This window comes from Podarcis gaigeae (assembly GCF_964106915.1).
Source record: "Podarcis gaigeae genome assembly, chromosome: Z".
NCBI lineage: Eukaryota > Metazoa > Chordata > Lepidosauria > Squamata > Lacertidae > Podarcis > Podarcis gaigeae.
In genome coordinates, this window is record NC_139691.1 from 39215519 (window position 1) to 39237400 (window position 21882).

The 21882-nt window shown below is 43.9% G+C and overlaps 2 protein-coding genes across 2 annotated transcripts in view; one reads left to right on the forward strand and one right to left on the reverse strand.

Annotated features, from left to right (window-relative positions):
• Window positions 1-21882, reverse strand: part of LOC310836915 (glutamate receptor 3) — a 210259-nt gene that overhangs the window by 7254 nt on the left and 181123 nt on the right. The window lies entirely within an intron of this gene.
• LOC310837109 (uncharacterized protein) lies at window positions 7793-11420 on the forward strand (the record flags this gene model as incomplete). The annotated part of the gene is made up of 2 exons (XM_083723179.1): window positions 7793-9774; window positions 9838-11420. 2 exons carry the CDS (start codon window positions 7793-7795, stop codon window positions 11234-11236), a joined length of 3381 nt encoding a protein of 1126 aa, XP_083579305.1. The 3' UTR covers window positions 11237-11420.

Below are 21882 nucleotides of genomic sequence, written 5' to 3' on the forward strand. Positions count from 1 at the left end.
AGGTGCACCATCAAGGCAATGGGGGAAGCCTTTTGTTTGAAAAAATAATATTAATGATTTCTCTGTCTGTTTTGAGACACCATCATAACCATTTTGCTGCTGAATTGGATTACCTGCTACATGGTTTCTCAATTGTTTGAATACTTATGGTTTGAGCTGTGACACAAAGAAAATCAGAAGGCTTGTCAACATGAGAAGGCTGTGCAGGTGTGCATTGGAATATGAATTCAAACAGATTGAGTCAAACTGGTTAAAGTCTCAGTGTGGACAGACTGCTTTTGGGCTTGCGAGACTGGGTTCCCCTCCCAGCCAAGACTCACATTGCAACCAGTGACTAAGCTATCAGCAGCTGTTAACGTTGCAGGACTAAATGAGCCTCCACGGTTATGAGAATTGCAAAATGTAACTCAGCAAGCAGAAAGTGGCAACAAGCCATTCTAATTAACAAAAAAGCAGTCCACACACAGGGGCTTGCTCCAGTCTGACAGCTAATTTCATCTAAAACCAACACAGCTCTCTCATGTAGGCAAGGCCTGAGTAATTGATGTCAATCTGGATTCCAGACCAATTTACGGCAGAAATTTGAAACGGACTCTTTAAAAAGTTGCAGGTTAAGCCTCAGCTTACCAAAAATCTTTAAGCAGTTGCAAAATGTCTTTTGAATTTGGACCCCCCCCCAATGTCCCAAAACCAAACAATGAAAACCACATCCCAAAATAGATCAGTTCCTTCCAGCCAGGGGAAAACAAACACATTTTAGAAGACTGGGCTTGGCTGTCTTAATAAATTTTGAATCCTTTCTGATTTTTTGGTTTTAGGTTTGAGTTACAAAGAGGCTGATCCTGCAATGGTGCATTCAAACATCCATCGGCCCAAAGTTCACCTTAACAAGAAGCCATCTCCAAGCCCTGCTGGAATCAATACTCATGAGTTGACTTCAGCAGGACCAGAAAATGGAGCCCTCTAAAAAAACTTCTAGTAATTCTTATTATGGTCATTATAACAGTAATTTTTCAAAGGCACAAACGAAAGGCAGGTGTTCAATTCTCATCTGTTTGCAATGGGAACTGGACACCAGGCTGTTGTTTGGTGCCTTAGAAATGCATCCAAATCAGTATTTAATACTGGTTGGGTATTGCAGTTCTTTTTTCCTTTTGAAATTGTTCCATTATATATACATCTCCATGTTTCATCACAGCAGGTAAGCATAATGTTTTCTCCCAAATCAAGAAGGAAAAGCGTTTATGGATGGAAACCCCCTGGGTCACTTCTACATCTGGAGTATCCATTTCAAACTTATGGAAGTTCCACTGGAGAAGTCCCCACTGGGATGGTCCACACCCACCGCCCCAGCAACATAATTTGTGTGTGAAGCTTGTGACAAGCTGAAAGCCATACCATAAAAGGGAAATCAAAGTACGCAGTGGCAAAAGTTTCTGGTATGGAATGTAAGTAATACAGTAGCAAAATGGTTTGATGAATAATCATAAAAAAAAAATTGAATGGCTAAGATTTATGGAATGAACCAGCAATAAAATAGTGCGCTATTATATATATATTTAAAAAATAAACCCCTCCAGACTTTCTTTCTTTTTTAAAAAAAGGATATGTCATGCTCATTAATGTGAAGTCCTCTGAAAAATATCCATCCTTAACATTCATGCATTTGTTGTTCAAAAAATATCATTGTGCATGGAAAGGAGTTACGGAATTTCATAATAAAATCAATGAGCTTTGAAAATTTATGGAAAATAAAGGCAAACTGGAGGCTAAAAAAATCATACATGGACTCAAACGGAACTTCTGTAGGTATATATTAAAGTAGAGATACCAGTTTGAGATTTTTTTTTTTTGAGGGAGGGGTCAACCTGAGTATATATATAAAAAAATGTACTTACAACTAGCGCCTTTGATACTGCAAAAGAAAAAGGCTGTCATTTTTACTGAGTTTTTTTTTAAAAAAATGGAGTTCTCTTAAAAATAAAAAATAAATAAAAATCCCTGCCCTTTTTTTCCTTTTTTGACGGGGATGGGGTGTGTTTCCCTCAATGCTTTAGAATGTAAATAGTTAACTTTGGAGAATAACTTTGGTATAAAATAAAACAGCGGGTCAAAAATATATATATATATAAATATATATGTGATTGCTAATCAGTACAAAAAGACCTTCAGCGACTGACCTTACTTCCCGAGTCCTTGGCGCCACATTCACCCTTATCGTACCACCATTTGTTTTTCAGCTTGTCTAAGATGCCTTGTTCACTGAGTTTCAATACTGCAAGGTTTACAGGAGTTCTTCACGTGGGAAATAACATAAATAACATTATATTATGTTATTTTATGTTATTCAAGCTTTAAACTACTTTAAAACTATACAAAGCGATAAAGCAGGGTTCCTGGCCACAAATGTCAAAAGAAATTATCTTGTACTGCAGGCAAACTGGAATCGTAAACCCCTTAAAAGTTAAAATTCTAGAGCATCGCTAGATCACCAGGTCCTGCCCATATCGCTTTGAGTAATCGGCACACACTGTTAAATAAACTCCATGGAAACAAAGTGGTTCAATTCTCCCCAGTTTTTTCCACCCCTTTTTTTCTTTCTTTTTCTTTTTCTTTTTTTCCGGTGAGTACCTTTAGTCAGCTTGCAGTAGCTTTGCAATAGATTTAAGGTGGAGGAGAAAGATTGCACTCAAAGGTTGCTTATTGAACTAACAGAAAGAACGCCTCTTTGTTTCAGCCAGTGCAGATGAATGTTTTTCTGCTCATCTACTCCCATTCCACTTCACCTTTGCACCTATGCACCTATGAATAAGATTGGGTTATCCAGTATATTTGCAGAGAATTTCTAGCAATGCAGTTGTGATACACAGGTAATCCCTTTGTGCTGTGGTGTGTCAAAAGAGATCACAATGCAGTTTTCTGCACTGTTGCATGTAGAAATTATCTACAGTCACTTTTATCTCTGATCTGGTGCCACAGGAAAGCTCTATAGATATATAAAATGGCTTTCCTTCTTACGACTAGCATAAATAGGACCTCATGTGGGCTTGGCGAGATCACACCTGGAGCACTGTGTCCAGTTCTGGGTGCCACAATTTAAGAAGGATATTGACAAGCTGGAACGTGTGCAGAGAAAGGCGATCAAGATGATTAGGGGTGTGGGAATGAAGCCTTATGAGGAATGGTTGAAGGAGCTGCATATGTGTAGCCTGGAAAAGAGGAGACTGAGAGGCATAGCTGTCAACTTTTCCCTCTTCTTGTGAGGACTCCTATTTGGAATAAGGGACTTTCCCTTAAAAAAACAGGAAAAGTTGACAGCTATGCTGAGAGGAGATATGATAGCCATCTTCAAGTATCTACTGGCCACATGATACGTGCACTTTGAAAATACTTCAGCTTGTTTCCCTTGTCTTATATTCAAAAGAAGGAAAGAAACAAAAGAAAAAAAGGAGAGAAATTCAAACAAGCTAGAAAGTCCCAAGCTATTTATGAGACGTTGACCCAATACATACCTTACTAAGGAAGTATGAGTTTCCCTAAATTCTGGACACAAACCTCTCTCTGGCAAAGTCTGTAAAAAGGGAGCCATGATGTGGGACAGCTGAATGATGAGACAGTTTCTTGTTGCAGTTATGGGAACAGTGTGGGACCACACATTCGAGAAATAATGGATGGATTGGATTACACGTGCTCTGTAGTCTTATGATCAACCACAACAAAAGCAGGATATAAATCCTAGAGTTGCTTCCAACTAAGTTCTACTCAGAGTAGACCCCCTATCTACTCTTAAATTAAGTATTGTCCATTAATTTCAAAGAATCTACTCAGAATAGGACGAGGATGCAGCCTCTAACAGACTGAGCTACAGTAGGATCGCCACAACTTTGAGAGGTGGGTATGCATTGGTTATGCCTAATCTTGGTTGGAAGGGAGGTTGTAGAATCTGCCTGCCCCTCCATGGCTAAGGGTATCCTGTTAAAAGGATCTGCGAGGAGTGGCTCCTGTCCAATGCCCAGATGGGGACTAGGGCCATACTCCTCCTCCAATAGTGACTGCTTGGGGGACGCCCTGATTTGACGTAGGTCATAGAGCGATCCCCCCCTCCACTCACCAGCTTCACCTTTAGAAACACTCCCAGTGGACAAGCAGGAGTGACACGAGCCATTGTTTACCACAATGTCTTTGGTCAAACCTCACATCTGTAACCAATAAAGTCTCATTTGATCCCCAAAACCAATATGCCATGTGTTGTCTAGTTATTCGCACTTTAGGAAACAGGGTGGTCATGGGGCCTTGATATGCAGCCAGATGAAAGCAGACTCCCACAAAATCTCATAACCACAACAACTAGCCTAGTGAGTTGTTAGGCAACAAGCCTAGCAGCTCACTTTTCCAAAGCATGTTGCAGAGTTGCAGGAGCAGGAGTCCTGATCTGGACTGGGGTGCTGATGTAGATAGTTGGCTTTAACACTTTGCCCCACTTCAGTCCCAATTCCTGCTGTTTGCATTGGTTGTGTGTGTGTGTGTGTGTGTGTGTGTGTGTGTGGAATCTCCCATTCTCTCCAATCAGGATTTCTAAGGTTGAAATGTATTTTTAGGGTCCATCTTATTTTTGAAATGTTAAGTTGTTGGAAACTGTTTTTAATATAATATAGCATTGTGTTTTAAAATCAATATTGTATTTTAATTGTTATAAACTGCCCTAATCTTCTTTTAAAGCCATCCAGGTTGGTGGCCACCACTGCCTTTTACAGACGTTAATTTGCTACAGCACAGCAAGGACAATTTCACCTTCCTGACCAAAGTCTATTTTTAAGGGGCAAACTACAGGTGTTGTTAATTTTGTGTAAAGAAAGGAAGTATACCCATTCTACTACCCTCCACCCCAAAGGGCAAGTTTAGAGCAACAGTTATTTCAAAAAGCTCAATGAGCTACTGGGTGTGATCCCATGGTCAGAAATATCAAAGAGAGGGGAATCTAAGAAGGATGGGAGTTTCTAAAAGGAGAAATATTGAAAGCCCAAAAGCAGGCAATACCAACAAGAAATAAAAGTGGGAAGCATCTAAGGAAACCGGTGTGGCTGCATAAGGAGCTTACAGATGAGGTGAGAATTGAGAAGAGAATTCTTGGAGAACAGTTAGGTCCCTACAGACTGGAGGCAGGCAAATATTGTCCCCATCTTCAAAAAGGGGGAAAGGGTTAACTACTGACTGGTGAGTTTGACAGCAATACCAGGGAAGGTCCTAGAACAGATTATTCAACAGTCAGTTTGAGAGCATTTAGAAATGGAAATTGTGATTACTAAGACCCAGCATGGGTTTCTCAAAAATAAGTCATGCCAGACCAATCAGATTTCTTTTTTTGGATGGAATTACAAACTAGGTGAATAAGTGAACTGCTGTGGATATAGTTTATCTTGGTTTCAGTAAGACCTTTGATTTGGATTTGTGGCTAGTTGACTGCCTGAACCCAAAGAGTACTCATTAATGGTCCCTCATCCTGGAAAAAATTGATAAACAAGATGCTGTAGGGTTCTGTCCTGGGGCCGTTGTTGTTCACCGTCTTTATAAATAACTTGGATGAAGGAACTGAGAGAATGCTCTTCAAATTTGCAGATGACAACAAACTAGGATGGGTAGCTAATGCCACAGAAGACAGAATCAGAATTCATAATGACTTTAACAGATTGCAGAACTGGGTGAACTGAACTTCACTGGGTGAAAATGAATTTCAATAGGTATAAATGTAAGGCTCTGCATTTAGGTAGGAAGAACCAGATGCATAAAAATAGGATGGGGGACACCTGGCTTACTGGCAGTAAATGTGAAAAATATCTAGGGGTCTTGGTGGACCACAAGGTTAATGTGAGTCAACAGTGTCATGCAGCAGCAAAAAAGGATAATACAGGCTGCATCAACAGAATTATTGTGTCCAAATCAAGGGAAGTAATTGTACCACTCTATTCTGCCTTGGTCAGACCACACCTGGAATACTGTGTCCAATTCTGGGCACCACAGTTTAAGAAGGATATTGACAAGCTGGAATGTATGCAGAGGAGGGTGACCAAGATGGTCAATGGTCTGGAAACTGAGCCTTACTAGGAGTGCTTGAAGGAGCTGGGTACGTTTAGCCTGGAAAAGAGGAGACCGAGAAGAGATATGATAAAGGTAAAGGGACCCCTGACCATTAGGTCCAGTCGTGACTGACTCTGAGGTTGCGGCGCTCATCTCGCTTTATTGGCCGAGAGAGACGGCGTACAACTTCCGGGTCGTGTGGCCAGCATGACTAAGCCACTTCTGGTGAACCAGAGCAGCACACAGAGGGTAGGACTGGAGGGTAGGACTCAAACCAATGGCTTCAAGTTACAAGAAAGGAGATCCCAACTAAACATTCAGAAAAAACTTTCTGACAGTAAGAGCTGTTCTGCAGTGGAATGGTCTCCCTTGGGAGGTGGTGGACTCTCCTTCAATGGAGGTTTTTAAGCAGATGATGGATGGCCACCTGTCATGGATGCTTTAGTTGAGAGTCCTGTATTGCAGGGGTTGGACTAGATGACCCTTTGGGTCCCTTCTATGATTCTATGACTGGATGGTGGTGGCTGTGAGGATTGAATTATTCTCACTCCATGGTCCTGATGAACACACACACTCCACCACCAACACTGTCATTAGGCTGAGGACGGACAATTCTATTGGACAGGAGTATGAGAGGTGCAAACAGACCTCTTATTCTCCACAATGCTCCAACGTGCTGTCTGTACATGCAAAGGATGGGGAAATGGCACCACAGGATCTTTGGACAAATTCTAAACATTATACCAGCAAACTTGCGTTTTCAACATGTCTGCCAGTCAATGTGAATGCAGAGGCTGTAAGTGTTTACTGGAGAGACTATCAGCAGGAGATGAGGGGGGTTCTTGAATCTTCCCACATTTGTCCATTTGCTCATACAAGGGCATTCAGCCTGACAGATTTCTATCACTCTGAGATCCATTTCTGTGTACATCTGAGGGGAAAACAATTTCAAAACATTCAAGGGAGCGTTTGTAGGTGAGAACTGGTGGGTTTGGAAAGAGTTAACCACTAGGTGTTGCATCCAAAGTTAGTCATACTCAAGAGTATACCCACGGAAGTTATTGGACAGGCTTAGCTTAGGTCTATTAAGTCCAACTCATCTGCCACAAGCAGAACTTAACATTGTGTACACACCATACATTCAAAGCAACCCCCCAAAAAGAATATTGAGAACTGTAATTTACTCTCACAGGATTCTTTGGGAAGAATCTTTAAGGAACTACACTTCCCAGGATCCTTTGCAGGGCAGCTTTAAATTTAAATTTATTGAGTTCTTGCAGCCAACCCAAACTGGATGAGAAACTTCATTCCCAAACGCAACTAATTGTTGGTAACTCTGATTGGCTCTGCCCCGAGATCTTCTGCAAATTTTCTGTCTCCAAGGGATGCTGATAGGATACCAGGTCATGAGGGGGAGTTCGGGGGAGGGGCCGGCAGAGGTTTTAGTAGCAGCTTTTGACTCTGCCGACAGAGGCGCCTTCACAGAGGAGTGAGAGAAGTCGGGAGAAAGTTTGAGGCGCGAGACAGGTGTTGTAGCTGCAGCTGCAGCGCCCGCGCCCCTCTCGGCACTGTCCCATCTCCTAGCCGCGACTGGTCTTCGCTGCTATCCGGGTGCCTCTGGAATAAGAGAAGCAGGCAAGTCACCCCTCCTGCTTCCTCTCGTTTTCCTGCTGCCACTTGACAAGTCTCTCCATTTGCTTGTGGGTCCGACGCAGCCATGTCCCCCCCGTTCTTCGCTGCCGCCACCGTCAAACGCCTGCTGGCCTGGAAGATGTTTACTTTCAATGAGCAGGAAGGCAAGGTGTACGAGAATGCTGTCAAGACCTTGGTGAGGAAGACCCACGCCAGTAAGCAGCTGGGGGAGCTGGAGAAGGCTATCAGCACTCAGAATCCTGGTACCAAGTGCATCACCATCACCAGACCTCTGTTTGAACAGATGTATGCGTCCTGTGGAAATAACTTCCCGCACACTCTCTTCTGCCGGCTGTGGCGATGGCCAGAGGTGCAAAGCCACCATGATTTGCGTAGCATGGAGACATGTGCAAATGCCTATAAAAAACTAAAGTCTAAAGTCTGTGTGAATCCGTATCACTTTGAGAAAGTGGAAAAGCCAGGGTGTGCCAGTGAGCCAGTATTCACATTGCTCCAGAGCTCCAGTGCTCCAGTGGGCCCGCCAATAGAGCCAGAAGCTCCAGCTTCATATCCTCCATTGGAGGATCACAGCTACCATGCTCCAGGAAACTCTAACCTCCAGGCAAGCTTTGTCCCTGGAAGCAGCACCTCTGGCCCTGGAAGCAGCACCTCTGGCCCTGGAAGCAGCACCTCTGGCCTTGAAAGCAGCACCTCTGGCCCTGGAAGCAGCACCTTTCTCCCTGAAGGCAGCACCTCTGTCCCTGGAAGCAGCACGCTTGTCCCTGAAAGCGGCACCTTTCTCCCTGGAAGCAGCACCTCTGGCCCTGAAAGCAGCACCTCTGGCCCTGGAAGCAGCACCTTTCTCCCTGAAGGCAGCACCTCTGTCCCTGGAAGCAGCACGCTTGTCCCTGAAAGCGGCACCTTTCTCCCTGGAAGCAGCACCTCTGGCCCTGAAAGCAGCACCTCTGGCCCTGGAAGCAACACCTCTGTCCCTGAAAGCAGCACCTCTGGCCCTGGAAGTAACACCTCTGTCGCTGAAAGTAGCAACTTTTTTCCTGATATCAGCCTCATTTTCCCTGAATTCAATACCTTTTTCCCTGAAAGCAGCACCTTTGTCCCTGAAAGCAGCACCTCTGGGCCTGGAAGCAACACCTCTGGCCCTGAAAACAGCTCCGCTGTCCCTGAAAACAGCTCCGCTGTCCCTGAAAGCAACAACTTTTTTCCTGATATCAGCCTCATTTTCCCTGAATTCAGCACCTTTTCCCCTGAAAGCAGCACCTCTGGTCCTGGAAGCAACACCTCTGGCCCTGGAAGCAGCACCTCTGGCCCTGAAAGCAGCTCCGCTGTCCCTGAAAGCAACAACTTTTTTCCTGATATCAGCCTCATTTTCCCTGAATTCAGCACCTTTTCCCCTGAAAGCAGCACCTCTGGTCCTGGAAGCAACACCTCTGGCCCTGAAAGCAGCACCTCTGGCCCTGGAAGGAACACCTCTGGCCCTGAAAGCAGCACCTCTGGCCCTGAAAGCAGCAACTTTTCCCCTGATATCAGCCTCATTTTCCCTGATTTCAGCACGCTTGTCCCTGAAAGCAGCCCCTCTGGCCCTGGAAGCAGCACCTCTGGCCCTGGAAGCAACACCTCTGTCCCTGGAAGCAACACCTCTGTCCCTGAAAGCAGCACCTCTGTCCCTGAAAGCAACACCTCTGGCCCTGGAAGCAGCACCTCTGGCCCTGAAAGCAGCACCTCTGGCCCTGAAAGCAGCAACTTTTTCCCTGATATCAGCCTCATTTTCCCTGAATTCAGCACCTTTTCCCCTGGAAGCAGCACGTTTTTCCTTGAAAGCAGCACGTTTCCCCCTGAAAGCAGCACCTTTCCCCCTGAAAGTAGCACCTTTGTCCCTGGAAGAAGCACCCATGTCCCTGGAAGCAGCACCTCTGTCCCTGGAAGAAGCACCCATGTCCCTGGAATCAGCATGTCTGTCCCTGGTAGCAGCACCCATGTCCCTGGAAGCAGCACCTTTTTCCCTATCCCTGGAAGCAGCACCTTTGTCCCTGTCCCTGGAAGCAGCATGTCTGTCCTTGGAAGCAGCACCCATGTCCCTGGAAGAAGCACCTTTTACCCTGAAAGCAGCAGCTTTGTCCCTGTCCCTGGAAGCAGCACCTTTGTCCCTATCCCTGGAAGCAGCACCTTTGTCCCTGTCCCTGGAAGCAGCACCTCTGTCCCTGGAAGAAGCAGCACCTTTGTCCCTGTCCCTGGAAGCAGCACCTTTGTCCCTGTCCCTGGAAGCAGCACCTCTGTCCCTGGAAGAAGCAGCACCTTTGTCCCTGTCCCTGGAAGCAGCACCTCTGTCCCTGGAAGAAGCAGCACCTTTGTCCCTGTCCCTGGAAGCAGCACCTCTGTCCCTGGAAGAAGCAGCACCTTTGTCCCTGTCCCTGGAAGCAGCACCTCTGTCCCTGGAAGAAGCAGCACCTTTGTCCCTGTCCCTGGAAGCAGCACCTCTGTCCCTGGAAGAAGCAGCACCTTTGTCCCTGTCCCTGGAAGCAGCACCTCTGTCCCTGGAAGAAGCAGCACCTTTGTCCCTGTCCCTGGAAGCAGCACCTCTGTCCCTGGAAGAAGCAGCACCTTTGTCCTTGCTGGAAGCAGCACCTCTGACCCTGGAAGCAGCACCTCTGTCCCTGGAAGTAGCACCTCTGATCCTGGAAGCAGCACCTCTGACCCCCAAAAGAGAACCTCTGCCCCTAAAATGAGAACCTCTGTCCCTAAAAAGTGCACCTCTAAAAGCAGCACCTCTGTCCGTAAAAGCAGCACCTCTGTAGAAACACCATCCACTGTGCTTCAGTGTCATCCTGAGAGTACAGCAGCCAGCACAAGTAGTAGTAGTCAGCAGGAAAAACCTGAAGCTCCGGTGATCCCTGGACCCAGTAATGTGAACATCAAGCCCGTCCCGTACTCTGAACCAGCCTTTTGGTGTTCCATCACCTACTACGAGCTCGGCCAACGGGTTGGGGATAGCTTCCATGCTTACCAGCACTCTGTGATTGTAGATGGCGGTACCGACCCTATCAATTCTGAACGTTTCTGCTTAGGCCAGCAGACCAATATCCACCGTGATTCTGAGGTGGAGCAAGCCAGAATGTACATCAGGGAAGGAGTGAGACTCTGCTATGAAGACGGGGACGTGTCTCTGGAGTGCCTTAGCAAGACTCCCGTTTTTGTCCAGTCTCTCATGTGTAACCAGCGCTATGGAGTGCTTCCGAACACTGTTATCAAGATTCCAAAAGAATGCAACTTGAAAATTTTCCGTAAGGATGTATTTAGTGAAAGTTTGTCCAAGGCTGCAACCCGGGGCTTTGAAGCGGTCTACCAGCTGATGAAGATGTGCATCATCCGAATGAGCTTCGTCAAGCCCTGGGGACTTGAACACAAGCGGCAGACGCTCGCGAGTGTTCCCTGCTGGATTGAGATCCATCTGAATGGCCCCTTGCAGTGGTTGGACAAGGTCTTGAAACAGCTTGGTTCTCCATCCACCTGATGTTCCAGCAAGTATTAAAGAAGTTAGAAGCAGAAGCCAAGACCAGGAAATGGAATTCGTTTCACTCCTGGCAGAGAGAAACCTAAGTTATAATCAGTATCATTAGGCTCATTTCTATCTTGCTTTTTTGGTTGTTTTTTTCTGGACCGAAATAGAAGTAATAGATTTAAAACAGTAGATATATTTACATTTCAAATAGATTTTTTTATATATTTAATATGTCTAGCTCAGTACTAAGCACTTGGCCACAGGCAGATGTCCTTTGCATCTGCTGTGATGATACCAGCTTTCACTTATGCATCTGAGAAGCTTGCTGGATGGGCTGCCAAACAGGGGATACCCGGGAGCAAATGTAGTGGGAATCCCTTAATGTTGATGAATAATAGGACAAGGTGTTTAAGGAGATTTCTCTAACAGCAGATAAAACTCTTGTCTCATCTCTGCATCTGGTGCCTTAAATACCTTAAAAACAAGAAACCCACCCCTCGCCTTTCGATGGCAGCAATAATGTACGTTACAATGTTTTGAAAAATATTGAGTTAGTCAGTTTAGACCATTGGTCCTCAAGCGTATGGCAAGAAAAAAAAATATCCCCATAAACTGCAAGTCTCTAGGGGTTCTAGTAAAAAAGGTAGGCTTTTTGTAATAAGCTAGACTTTTTGTTTGATTTCATATTATTTATGAATAAGGTTCTTCAAGCCTATGCTTAAGTATGGTTACATGAAAATACAATTGACAAAATTTAGCACTTATGCTATTTGATTTAATAATATTTTTTCTTATTCTTATTATTTCTAATCAATGGTGCGCACATAAGAAAGAAAATGGTGCACACATAAGAAAGAAAGTAAATTAATATTTTTGTTTGGTTATTTTTGAGTTCAAAAGTATTGCTAATGACTGCAGAATTTTTTTAAAGGCTGTGTAGTAAAAATGACAGGCTTTTTGCAATGCTGTCTGATTTCATTTTGTCTACGAATATACAGTCTATGCTAAAGTATGGGTTACATGAAATTACAATCAACAAGATTTAACAGACTCATGATATTTGATTTCCCCCTCTTATTAGAGCTCTATTAATTTTTGATATATTCATTATATTTTACTCTTATATTTCTGTTCACATGGTGCAGACGTAAGAAAGCAAGCAAATTAAGATTAGCATCTTTGCTTGAGCCACCTCTTGAGTTCAGCATATTGCTAATTACTGTAGGATTTTTTTTTCAAATATGTGCAAGTACTTGTTAAGTACAGCAAAATATTGCTAAGATTTATGTTCCATGTCTGCACTGATCCTGCATGATGATTCCCCCCCCTTATTTTTCCTTCTGTTAGCTTTGAAAGTTCAATAAACAAAAAGTTCAATAAAACAAAAAGTTCAATAAACAAAAGGTCTCAGGCTCAATCTTTGGCATCTATAGCTAAAAGGATCAGATATCAGATGATGGGGAAAACCTTCATTTGAGATCCTAAAAAGAGTAATAGAAACATAGATTTGTAGGGTTGGAAGGGACACCGAGGGTCATCTAGTCCAACCCCCTGCAGTGCAGGAATTTCAGCTAATGCATCCATGGCCACCCAAACCTCTGCTTAAAAACTTACAAGGAAGGAGAGTCATTGCCAGTCAGAGTGGACAAAACTGAGCTAGGTAAACAGAGTTCTAAGGCAAAGTGCTGGGGTGGGTCAAGATCAAAAGCAAATAAAAACATTGTTGGGTCAACTCTTGCCTTACTTTTCAGACTAAGAAATAAATTACTGACCAAATCTGGGCTAGAGAAACAATGGCCAGCTGGAGTCCCAGCTTGAGTTAGGAAATTAAAAGGAAGTTTGTATGGAAGGTGCTTCTCCGTGGAGTTTTGTGGAACAGACAGACTTATTAAAATACATTTAAAATATCTAAAGTGCCAAGACAGACACATAAAGTACAAACTGTACATAGTGACACATCTGTGCAATTCCATTTGCCATAGCAGTGAGATTTAATTGGGGAGAGGCTGTATCCTTGGTGTTAAGTGCTCCTGAATAACATGTTTCCAAACAGTGCATTTAGATATTCTTTCTCTCATTAAGGCGTTGAGGACTCTTGTACAATGGGCAAACATTTTCATCTCTGATGAAGTGCAGTTTCAAATCTACAGAAGTGTATGAAAATTAAAGCAATGATTCTCCCATTCATCTCTCAGGATGTTGATGCCTGCTGAAGCTGAACGAATGTTTTAAGATATCCCTTTGCAGAATATATGTCGCACCAAGCCAAATGCATTCAGCCAGCCCTGCCCTGTAAAGCCCTCCTTTATTTTGCAGTCCCAGAAAAGCAATAAAAAGAGAGAGGTCCTCAGTGGACTGTCAAGCATCACTGTTGAATTGCAGAAGATGGCATGGTTGGGTGGCTGTGCTCACCTCGCTTCTGGTTGGCTGTGTCACTGCTGCTTACCATGATGTAACAGACTGAGGCTGAATCCTGACAGACAAGACAGAAGTACTGTTTTGGAGGGATAGGGGGCGGACGGTTGTGGGGGATTCCTTGGTCCTGAATGGGGTAACTGTGCCCCTGAAGGACCAGGTCCGCATCTGGTACACCAGCTCCATCTGGTACACAGGCTGAGACCCTACCTGCCTGCAGACTGTCTTGCCAGAGTGGTGCACGCTCTAGTTATCTCCCGCTTGGACAACTGCAGTGCATTCTACATGGGGCTACCTTTGAAGGTGACCCAGAAACTGCAATTAATTCAGAATGCAGCAGCTAGATTGGTGACTGGGAGTGGCCGCTGGGACAACACCGGTCCTGAGAGATCTGCATTGGCTCCCAGTATGTTTCCGAGCACAATTCAAACTGTTGGTGCTGACCTTTAAAGCCCTAAATGGCCTCGGTCCTGTATACCTGAAGGAGCATCTCCACCCTCATCGTTCAGTCCGGACACTGAGATCCAGCACCGAGGGCCTTCTGGCGGTTCCCTCATTGTGAGGTTACAGGGAACCAGACAGAGGGCCTTCTCAGTAGTGGCGCCGGCCCTGTGGAACACCCTCCCTTCAGACGTGAAGGAAATAAGCAGCTATCTTCTCTTTAAAAGACATCTGAAGGCAGCCCTGTTCAGGGAAGTTTTTAATATTTAACACTGTACTGTTTTTAACACTTGATTGGGAGCTGCCCAGAGTGGCTGGGGAAACTCAGCCATCTGGGTGGGGTATAAATAATAAAATATTATTATTATTATGTAGAGAGGGAAGGGGTGAGATGGCGGTGAGGTTGGCAGCTTGCAAATGTGCTGGCAGAGCCAATCTGGAGTTCCCGCTGTTATGCTTGCACTGCATTAACCTCAGGCCTTCCTCCCTTTCAGCAGGGTTACACCAATTGGAGGTCAAGCAATCACTGCCGCCCCACATGTTGTCCACTACTGCTGTTTAAGTACGCTGGTTTGAAAGCAGCAGCAATTTGCATACATTTTGACAATGGAAACTGGTGTGCTTTGCGACTGGTAGGGCAAAAGGCAGGAAGGCTACAGCCAGTATTACGCAGAGCCAGTTACTGCTGCTTCTGTTCCCATCCTCCTCCCTGCTGAGCTCTGCAAAGACAACACTGAGATTGAAGAGAATGAGGATGGCAGTCACTGTCAGCTCCTGGGCAGGTTTTAAGTAAGGAAGTCAGCAGGTGGAAGCTGGCTGAGGGCAGGCTGAGGATGGTGGTGCCTCATTCATCCCTATGGATCAGGCTTCGCTTCATTCTGGAGAGATTATCTGAACGTGCATCTCCACTCCTTGCTGAAAATGTGTAGGCTGATGTTAGATGGCACGAGCCGGCTTTGTGGATTTATAGAACAGATATTTCTTTATGCTGCAATTCATACTGACAATAGGCCCAATCCATGCAGATGTTGGCCAAGAGTAGCATATTCATGTCCTTTTCCTGAAGCCTGTTTTTCAGAGATGCAAGTTAAGTGCAGACATTCATCAGTATTCAGTCTCTTAAATAACACTCCTCTGACAGTCAGCTGAGTTGTAATCCCAATCTAAAAGCATACTTTTTTTTTCCCTATCAGGAGTTGGGAGCAATTTGCAGTTGCCTCTTTCATAACCTATGAAAATTAGCTGAAGTGTTAAATCTCATTGATGAGTTAGGAACTGTAGCATCACAGCATCATATCACAGCATTCTCTTCCATTTTCCATTAATATATTATTTTGTTTCTGTAATTAGTTTCCTTCTGAGCAATTGAAAACACTTCTTATTTAGTTGCTTTCAAGTGTGCACATTTAGCCTTTGATCCCTGCTGTTCCCTTGATGGAATTTAATGCAGTTTTTCCGCCTTTTTCAGTGGAATTTACCCCCCCACCCCCTACATGAGATGGTGCATTCTGCTCAATTAAAATACATAATAAGGAAAACAGCAATGTGTGTGTACAATTTGATGAAGTCAGAAGCTATTTTGCAGATCTTTGCATTCACCTCTGTGAAAATATTACTATCTGTGTCCAGTGGCAGCATCTGGCTTGACAGGTGCTTCTTTAGATATTATATCTTTTATAAATGTAGCCCACACATATTAAATTCTACACTAACAATATCATAGGTGCTAATGCAACAATGCACAAGTTGTCTGATTAGGAAATTAACCCTGCTGCCAGGCAACTTCATGCTACTGGACATGATCCAGGCAAATACTTGGAACTTAGTTGTCTTAATTGGAGAATGAAATCAAAGGGACTGGGAAGTGCTTAACTATGGGTTATACTCAGTAATTGTGCAGCACATCAAATGAGTTTTTCAATGGTGGTGGAGATATCAATACTGGCAGAGAAATCCAAATTTCTTTTGCTCTGGGCTGGGTCTTTGGGCAGCGGTGTTGTCCATCTAGCAGCAACGCTGACCTCTGACATCCTCCTGTCACCTGTGGAGTGATGCCAGCATTGTTCAAAAGGTGCAGAGATTCCCCTTCTGCCTGCAGATGTGCTGGCAGAGATTCACCAGGCAGCAGGCAGTAGAAAGCCTGAAAAGAGGATGTTCCAAGGGTAAGTTGGGGTTGAGCTGGTCTGGGATCCATTGGATCCCAAGCCAGTGCTGCTGCCATCATGTCTTGGCTTTGGACCTATGGCTGTGCCAGCTCCAGGTCAGAGCATGAATAAGTCTGTCCTTCACCTTCCACTCTGGCTGCCACTCTCTGTAAAAGACCCTCTGGGCTATGTGGGTGGTTATGACTGTTTCCTAAATTCATGAGATTTCTTGGAAAAAATTATTATCAGCTGTCCCATTCTTTTAAATACACTTTCTGAATGGGAAAAAAAGCACTTTTCTCCAGTGAGTTCCACAATCTGTCTCTAACTTTCCCCTCTTGAATGGTTTGCTTAGAGATTGTCTGGAGATACTTAATAAAGTTCTACAGCTGAAGCAGCTTTGGATTTGTATGCTGTCTTGGGAAGCCACATGAAAGCTGCTCTGAGATCCAGGGAGTAAGGTCTAAGTAAAGTAAAGTGAAAACACTTATGGGATTTAGTTTACTTACACTGTGATAAACATCCTAATCAATCTCTTGAAGCCTTCCCCATGAGTTTCTGAGTCTTGGGTTGTCCAAGACTCTTGACATCTTCTCCTACACAGAAGCTCAATCCATTCTGGGATAGATGAGCAGTGGTCCAAGATCTTCATGAAATACATGGGAGATTCTTGCAACAAAACCAGACCAATCTCATGATAGAAATGCAAATAGGTTGAGCGCATGAGCTTCACTCAACTTGTCTTCAGGGATCAGTGAATTAAAATGGTGGTTGTTTGCCTATTAAGCTAGGTGTTCCCTTTTCTCCTTGTAGCCCTATCTATATTCAGCTCTGTGTTCCAGGATGTGTATGAAGCCAGTTGGGAATATGGCTTAGATTGAGCCCAAGTACTTCCAGACACAACCCTTGGTTTCCTCTTCGGTATGCAGTTCCTAAAATTTTCAGCAGGAAGTTTTCCAGGAGGGGGAGGGGGAGAACAACTACAGGAAGAGTGAACCAGAAGGCACCATAATGTTGGTTCCAGGTTGCAAAATGCTCACAATGGGTCCTTCTTCTTGCAATTGTCACTTGGTATTTTGTCCAATCTCTACCACTGATGAGAGATAAAAGTTAGAGGAGTAAGGAGTCAATGGAAGCTGCTGTTACTTTGGCTCACTCCAGTCGCTGGCTGATCCTCTTCCTCAGAGCAGGTGGAAATGGCAAGAGCAGCAGCAACAGGGCCCAGGCTGCTCTGGTGATCACCGCTGGCCCTTGGTAGGCCCAATGGTCCTTGACATCTGTCCTGGCACACACAGAAGTTTTCATGTTGATCCTCAGAATTTTGACATGTGAATATCTTGTGAATGCTGCAACTGTACTCCACCCCTTTCCATTTTTAAATTGCATGCAGTTTTGATGAATTAATTTCTGCCAGGGAACTGCGACCGATCCGAGGTCTCTCATGAGTTCACATAAGATCATCCCATTTTGTCCAGCATTCTGCTCTTACAGTGGCAACCAGATGCCTATAGGAAGCCCAAAAACAGGACCTGAATTCAACAGCACTTACTTTACCTTGCTGATTCACCTGCTTAATGCACCAATCTATTGGATTAATGCACCTATTTCTCAATACACGGTTGTTCCATCAATGCATTACCTTTATTTGTCTATTGACTAACGCTTCACTAATGTTTACAGGTATTTCTTAAAAATGTCACCTATGATAATCTCAAAGAAGAAGAAAGGAATGTCAAAAAAAGGGGTAACTCCATCTTGTATCCCTTCTTCAAAGTTGGAGGAAAATCACCTGTTCAACTCTGATCTTTGTGCTTGAACTTCATGCCCGTCACTTGGACTGGATTTCCTAGCGAAATTGTTCTGTGTCTTCCACCACATGTCTTATTTCCCGGCCCTTTATTGTCTGCCTCTGTTTGGCTCTTGGAGAGAGATAATTGGGCAAATGATCGACATCAAGTCATTTATTAAAAAAGAAGTGTGCTTGCTTTATCTGAGCAAATAATTATCTGGGAAAGTGCTTGAATCTTGCCTTTTCTTTTTCTTTTTACAAGACCTAGTACTCAGATATTGTCAGAATACTGTCAAATAGTTCAAGGTCTGTCAAGGTATGTTGGCAAATCACATTAATAACTTGTAAGGACTTCTCTTTCTTCCCCCTATGTCCGCTGGAAATTCTGAGATGTCAAGGTAGGTTTTCACTGGTCTGTTTAGATGCCACTGGGGCTACAGCAGAAATGACAAAGGCACATATGGGAGTGCACACAGGTCTCTCCTATGCACATACACAATTCTGTAGCACTGTCTAAACCACAATCAGTCCACCAAGCATTGTGCCTATGCAACCTGCATCAATAATAGCAGATGATCTATCAGAGTGCCATATACTTCTCTCTGATACAGCATTTATTTTTTCAATACTGGGTTGGAAAAATCAGCTAGTTGCATTGTTTTTAGGAACACAGGAAGTGGCCTTATACTGATTCAAACAATTGCCTGCACTGCATTGTCTACCCTGATTGGCAGTAGCTTTCTAGGGTTTCACATAGAGGTATCTCTCAGCCTTATCTGCAGGTGTTGAGGACTGACCGTGGGAGCTTCTACAGTGGTACCTCGGGTTACAGATGCTTCAGGTTACAGATGCTTCAGGTTACAGACTCCGCTAACGCAGAAATAGTACCTCGGGTTAAGAACTTTGCTTCAGGATGAGAACAGAAATTGTGTGGCGGCAGCGGGAGGCCCCATTAGCTAAAGTGTTGCTTCAGGTTGAGAACAGTTTGGGTTAAGAACAGACCTCCAGAACGAATTAAGTTCTTAACTGGAGGTACCACTTTATATGCAAAACAGATACTCTAGTGGTGAGCTGTGATTTTTCCCTAGCAGCTGCAGAGGCCAACCACTGCAGGCAACTGAAGCACAGTTTGGTCTCACTGTAGCAAACTACCACTTGGTGAAATTGTTGCCTGCATTCAGTCCCCAAACAAACTAAGCAAAAATTCTTCCTCTGAAAAATATTATCATAAAGGAAAATAAAATGTGCTTCATCTCACTGTATCATTAAACAATAAGATACATGGCATGCCATCCCAGGCATGTCTACTCAGAAGTGAGCCCCACCGAGTTTAATGGGACTTATTAATATAAGTTTGCTAAGGACTGAAGCTTCTAAGCACATTCTTATTTCAAATTAAAAAGTAATGCAAATCAAACACCTTTTGTAGCAGGGATAATTATCCTAACATGAATGCCAAACAACGGTGAACAGAACAGAACAAAGCTGAAAATCAGAACCCTGGTATCTAGAGAAGTGAAGTATGGGATTTGGCATGCAATGCTACTTACCGTGTTTCTTCACTATTCTAAGAGAATGTTTACATGTTAACTTTTCATCCACAGGAGTAAGGTAATCTGTGATTCAAGAGTTCACAGATATCACTGACTTCTCTAGGGCCTTTGGTTAAGACTGTGAATCAAGAGAGAATGCAATCTTCTACTAAAGCCTCGATAGCCATGTACAATGAGCATTGGTACTCACCTGTGAATACTGACAATCCCAGATGAATTTTGGGAATGTCCAATAATAGATATATCCCCACCCCTCAAAACACACACATTCTGGGGGCATTCACCACAATAATGATTTAGCTGAGCTTCAACATTCACTTTGCATCTCTTGAGTTTTAGGATATTTACACAATTTGCTTGAGACTGTCAATATACAAACTGTATATTGGAATTCATTCTTGAGGAAGCATCAGTTCAATATACATAGGGACACAGGAAGAGCCAGCTGGAGCGGGCCAATGGGTAAATGGATTAAAAAAAACAACACAGGTGGGGGAAATGACCCTACTGTGAGTGTCTACTATAGACTTCCAAGCCAGACTGAAGACTTGGATGATGCCTTCCTAGAGCAGGTTACCAAGCATTCCAAAGGGAGAGATCTAATAGCCATGGAGGACTTCAGCTACCCTATATCTGCAGGAATTCGAACTCGCTCTGTCAATAATGTAAGCTCCAGAAAATTCATGAATTGCCTCACTGGCAATTTCCCAAAAGGTGGAAGAAGCAACAAGGGGATCATCTGTTGGTGCATTGCCAAAATAAACTTGAAACGAGCCTTGAAGCTTAGCAACATCTGCTTAGCAACAAGAATTCTCCCCAGCAACAGGTGTCTTAGGGCATTCTGGAGAAATGTAGTTAAGTGTGAGGCAGTCAGTGTTGGTCAGTGTGGCCGCCAGAATATGTGAAAGTCTGTGAGCCTGTCTCTCTGGCTGAATGGCTGAAGGGAGCAGAGTATATAGTTCTGTTTCTTATTTTATATTTAGACCGGTAGTATTATGCAACTTGTAATGTAAATAATAAAGACTTTAGAGAAGAACTGGATGGGTGATGTGGTTATTCCTGTCACAGACATTCACCAAGAGAGGGCTGGAATGCTGCTGCTGTGAAGATGCAGGGAGACTTTCTGAGGAGCTTTGCTGAGACAGAGAAAAGGAACCCCTAAGTGTTGGTGCTCGTGCACTAACATCATCTATCTTGGGCCTGGTCCTCACCAACAGGGAAGAACCGATTGGCAAAGGGAACCTTGGGAGGAAGTATTCATGTCCTTTTGGGTTTCATGATACAGAGACAAGGGAAAGGCGGGAAGCTGAGTGTAGTTGGACATGCATTCTGGACTTTAAGAAGACCGATTTCAATAAGCCGAAGGAACTACTGGGTTGAGATCCCATGGTCAGAAATACTCAAAAGAAGTGAGTCCAAGATAGATGATAGTTTCTTAAAGGTGGAAAAATGAAGGCACAAATGCAGACAATTGCAACAGGAGAGAGAAGTGGGAAGCATTTAAAGAGACTGGTGTGGCTGCATAAGGAGCTTACAAATGAGCTAAGATCTAAAAATGACATGTATAAGAAAGGGAAGAAAAGGGAAAGATTATCACTGGTCAACAACAAATTTGTTGTCTGCATTTTTTTCAGATGATTTAGGACGAATCTGATGTGCTGAATCCAAAAATCACATTGGTTTTGCTCAATCAGGTCAAGTTTTTGAGCTATGGCCACATGTCATTTTTTTACGTTTTTGTTCACATGTACGCTTGTGTGGAGCATCTTAGAAGCAGTTGGTGGGGGTAAAATGCCATGTCGAATAATTGTTTTGATTGGAAATGATTATTTTAATGACAAGAAGTATTCAGGTCCGATAGTTCTGGGTGTTTATGTTGAAAAGGGATCAGTTTGAAGTCATAAAACCTCAAAATCTTCCATAAATTGGTGCGGCTGGGATCAACAGAAAGAACCGGAGCAGCCTCAAGTATCCTGATCTTCAATCAGCATGTCGTCCTGTAGCTCATTGTGATGAAATTCCAGTGCCTATCTTCGGAGTACTTCCTGACATTAGTGACAAAGATGCCTCCAGTGTTGAAGGACATGAAGAAGAAGTGGTTCTTGAAGATGATGCTCCACATCCATTTTCCCAAAAGGAGTTGAATGATCTAGTTCACGACCTCAGCTTGTCAAAGGACTCTCTTGGCATCCAGATTGAAGGGAAAAAAACCTCCTCTCTGACAGTGCTCACACCAGCTTCTTCCACAACAGGCATCAAGAGTACCTCCGTTTTTTCTCGGAAGAGAAGGACTTGGTGTACTGTGCAGATATTGCG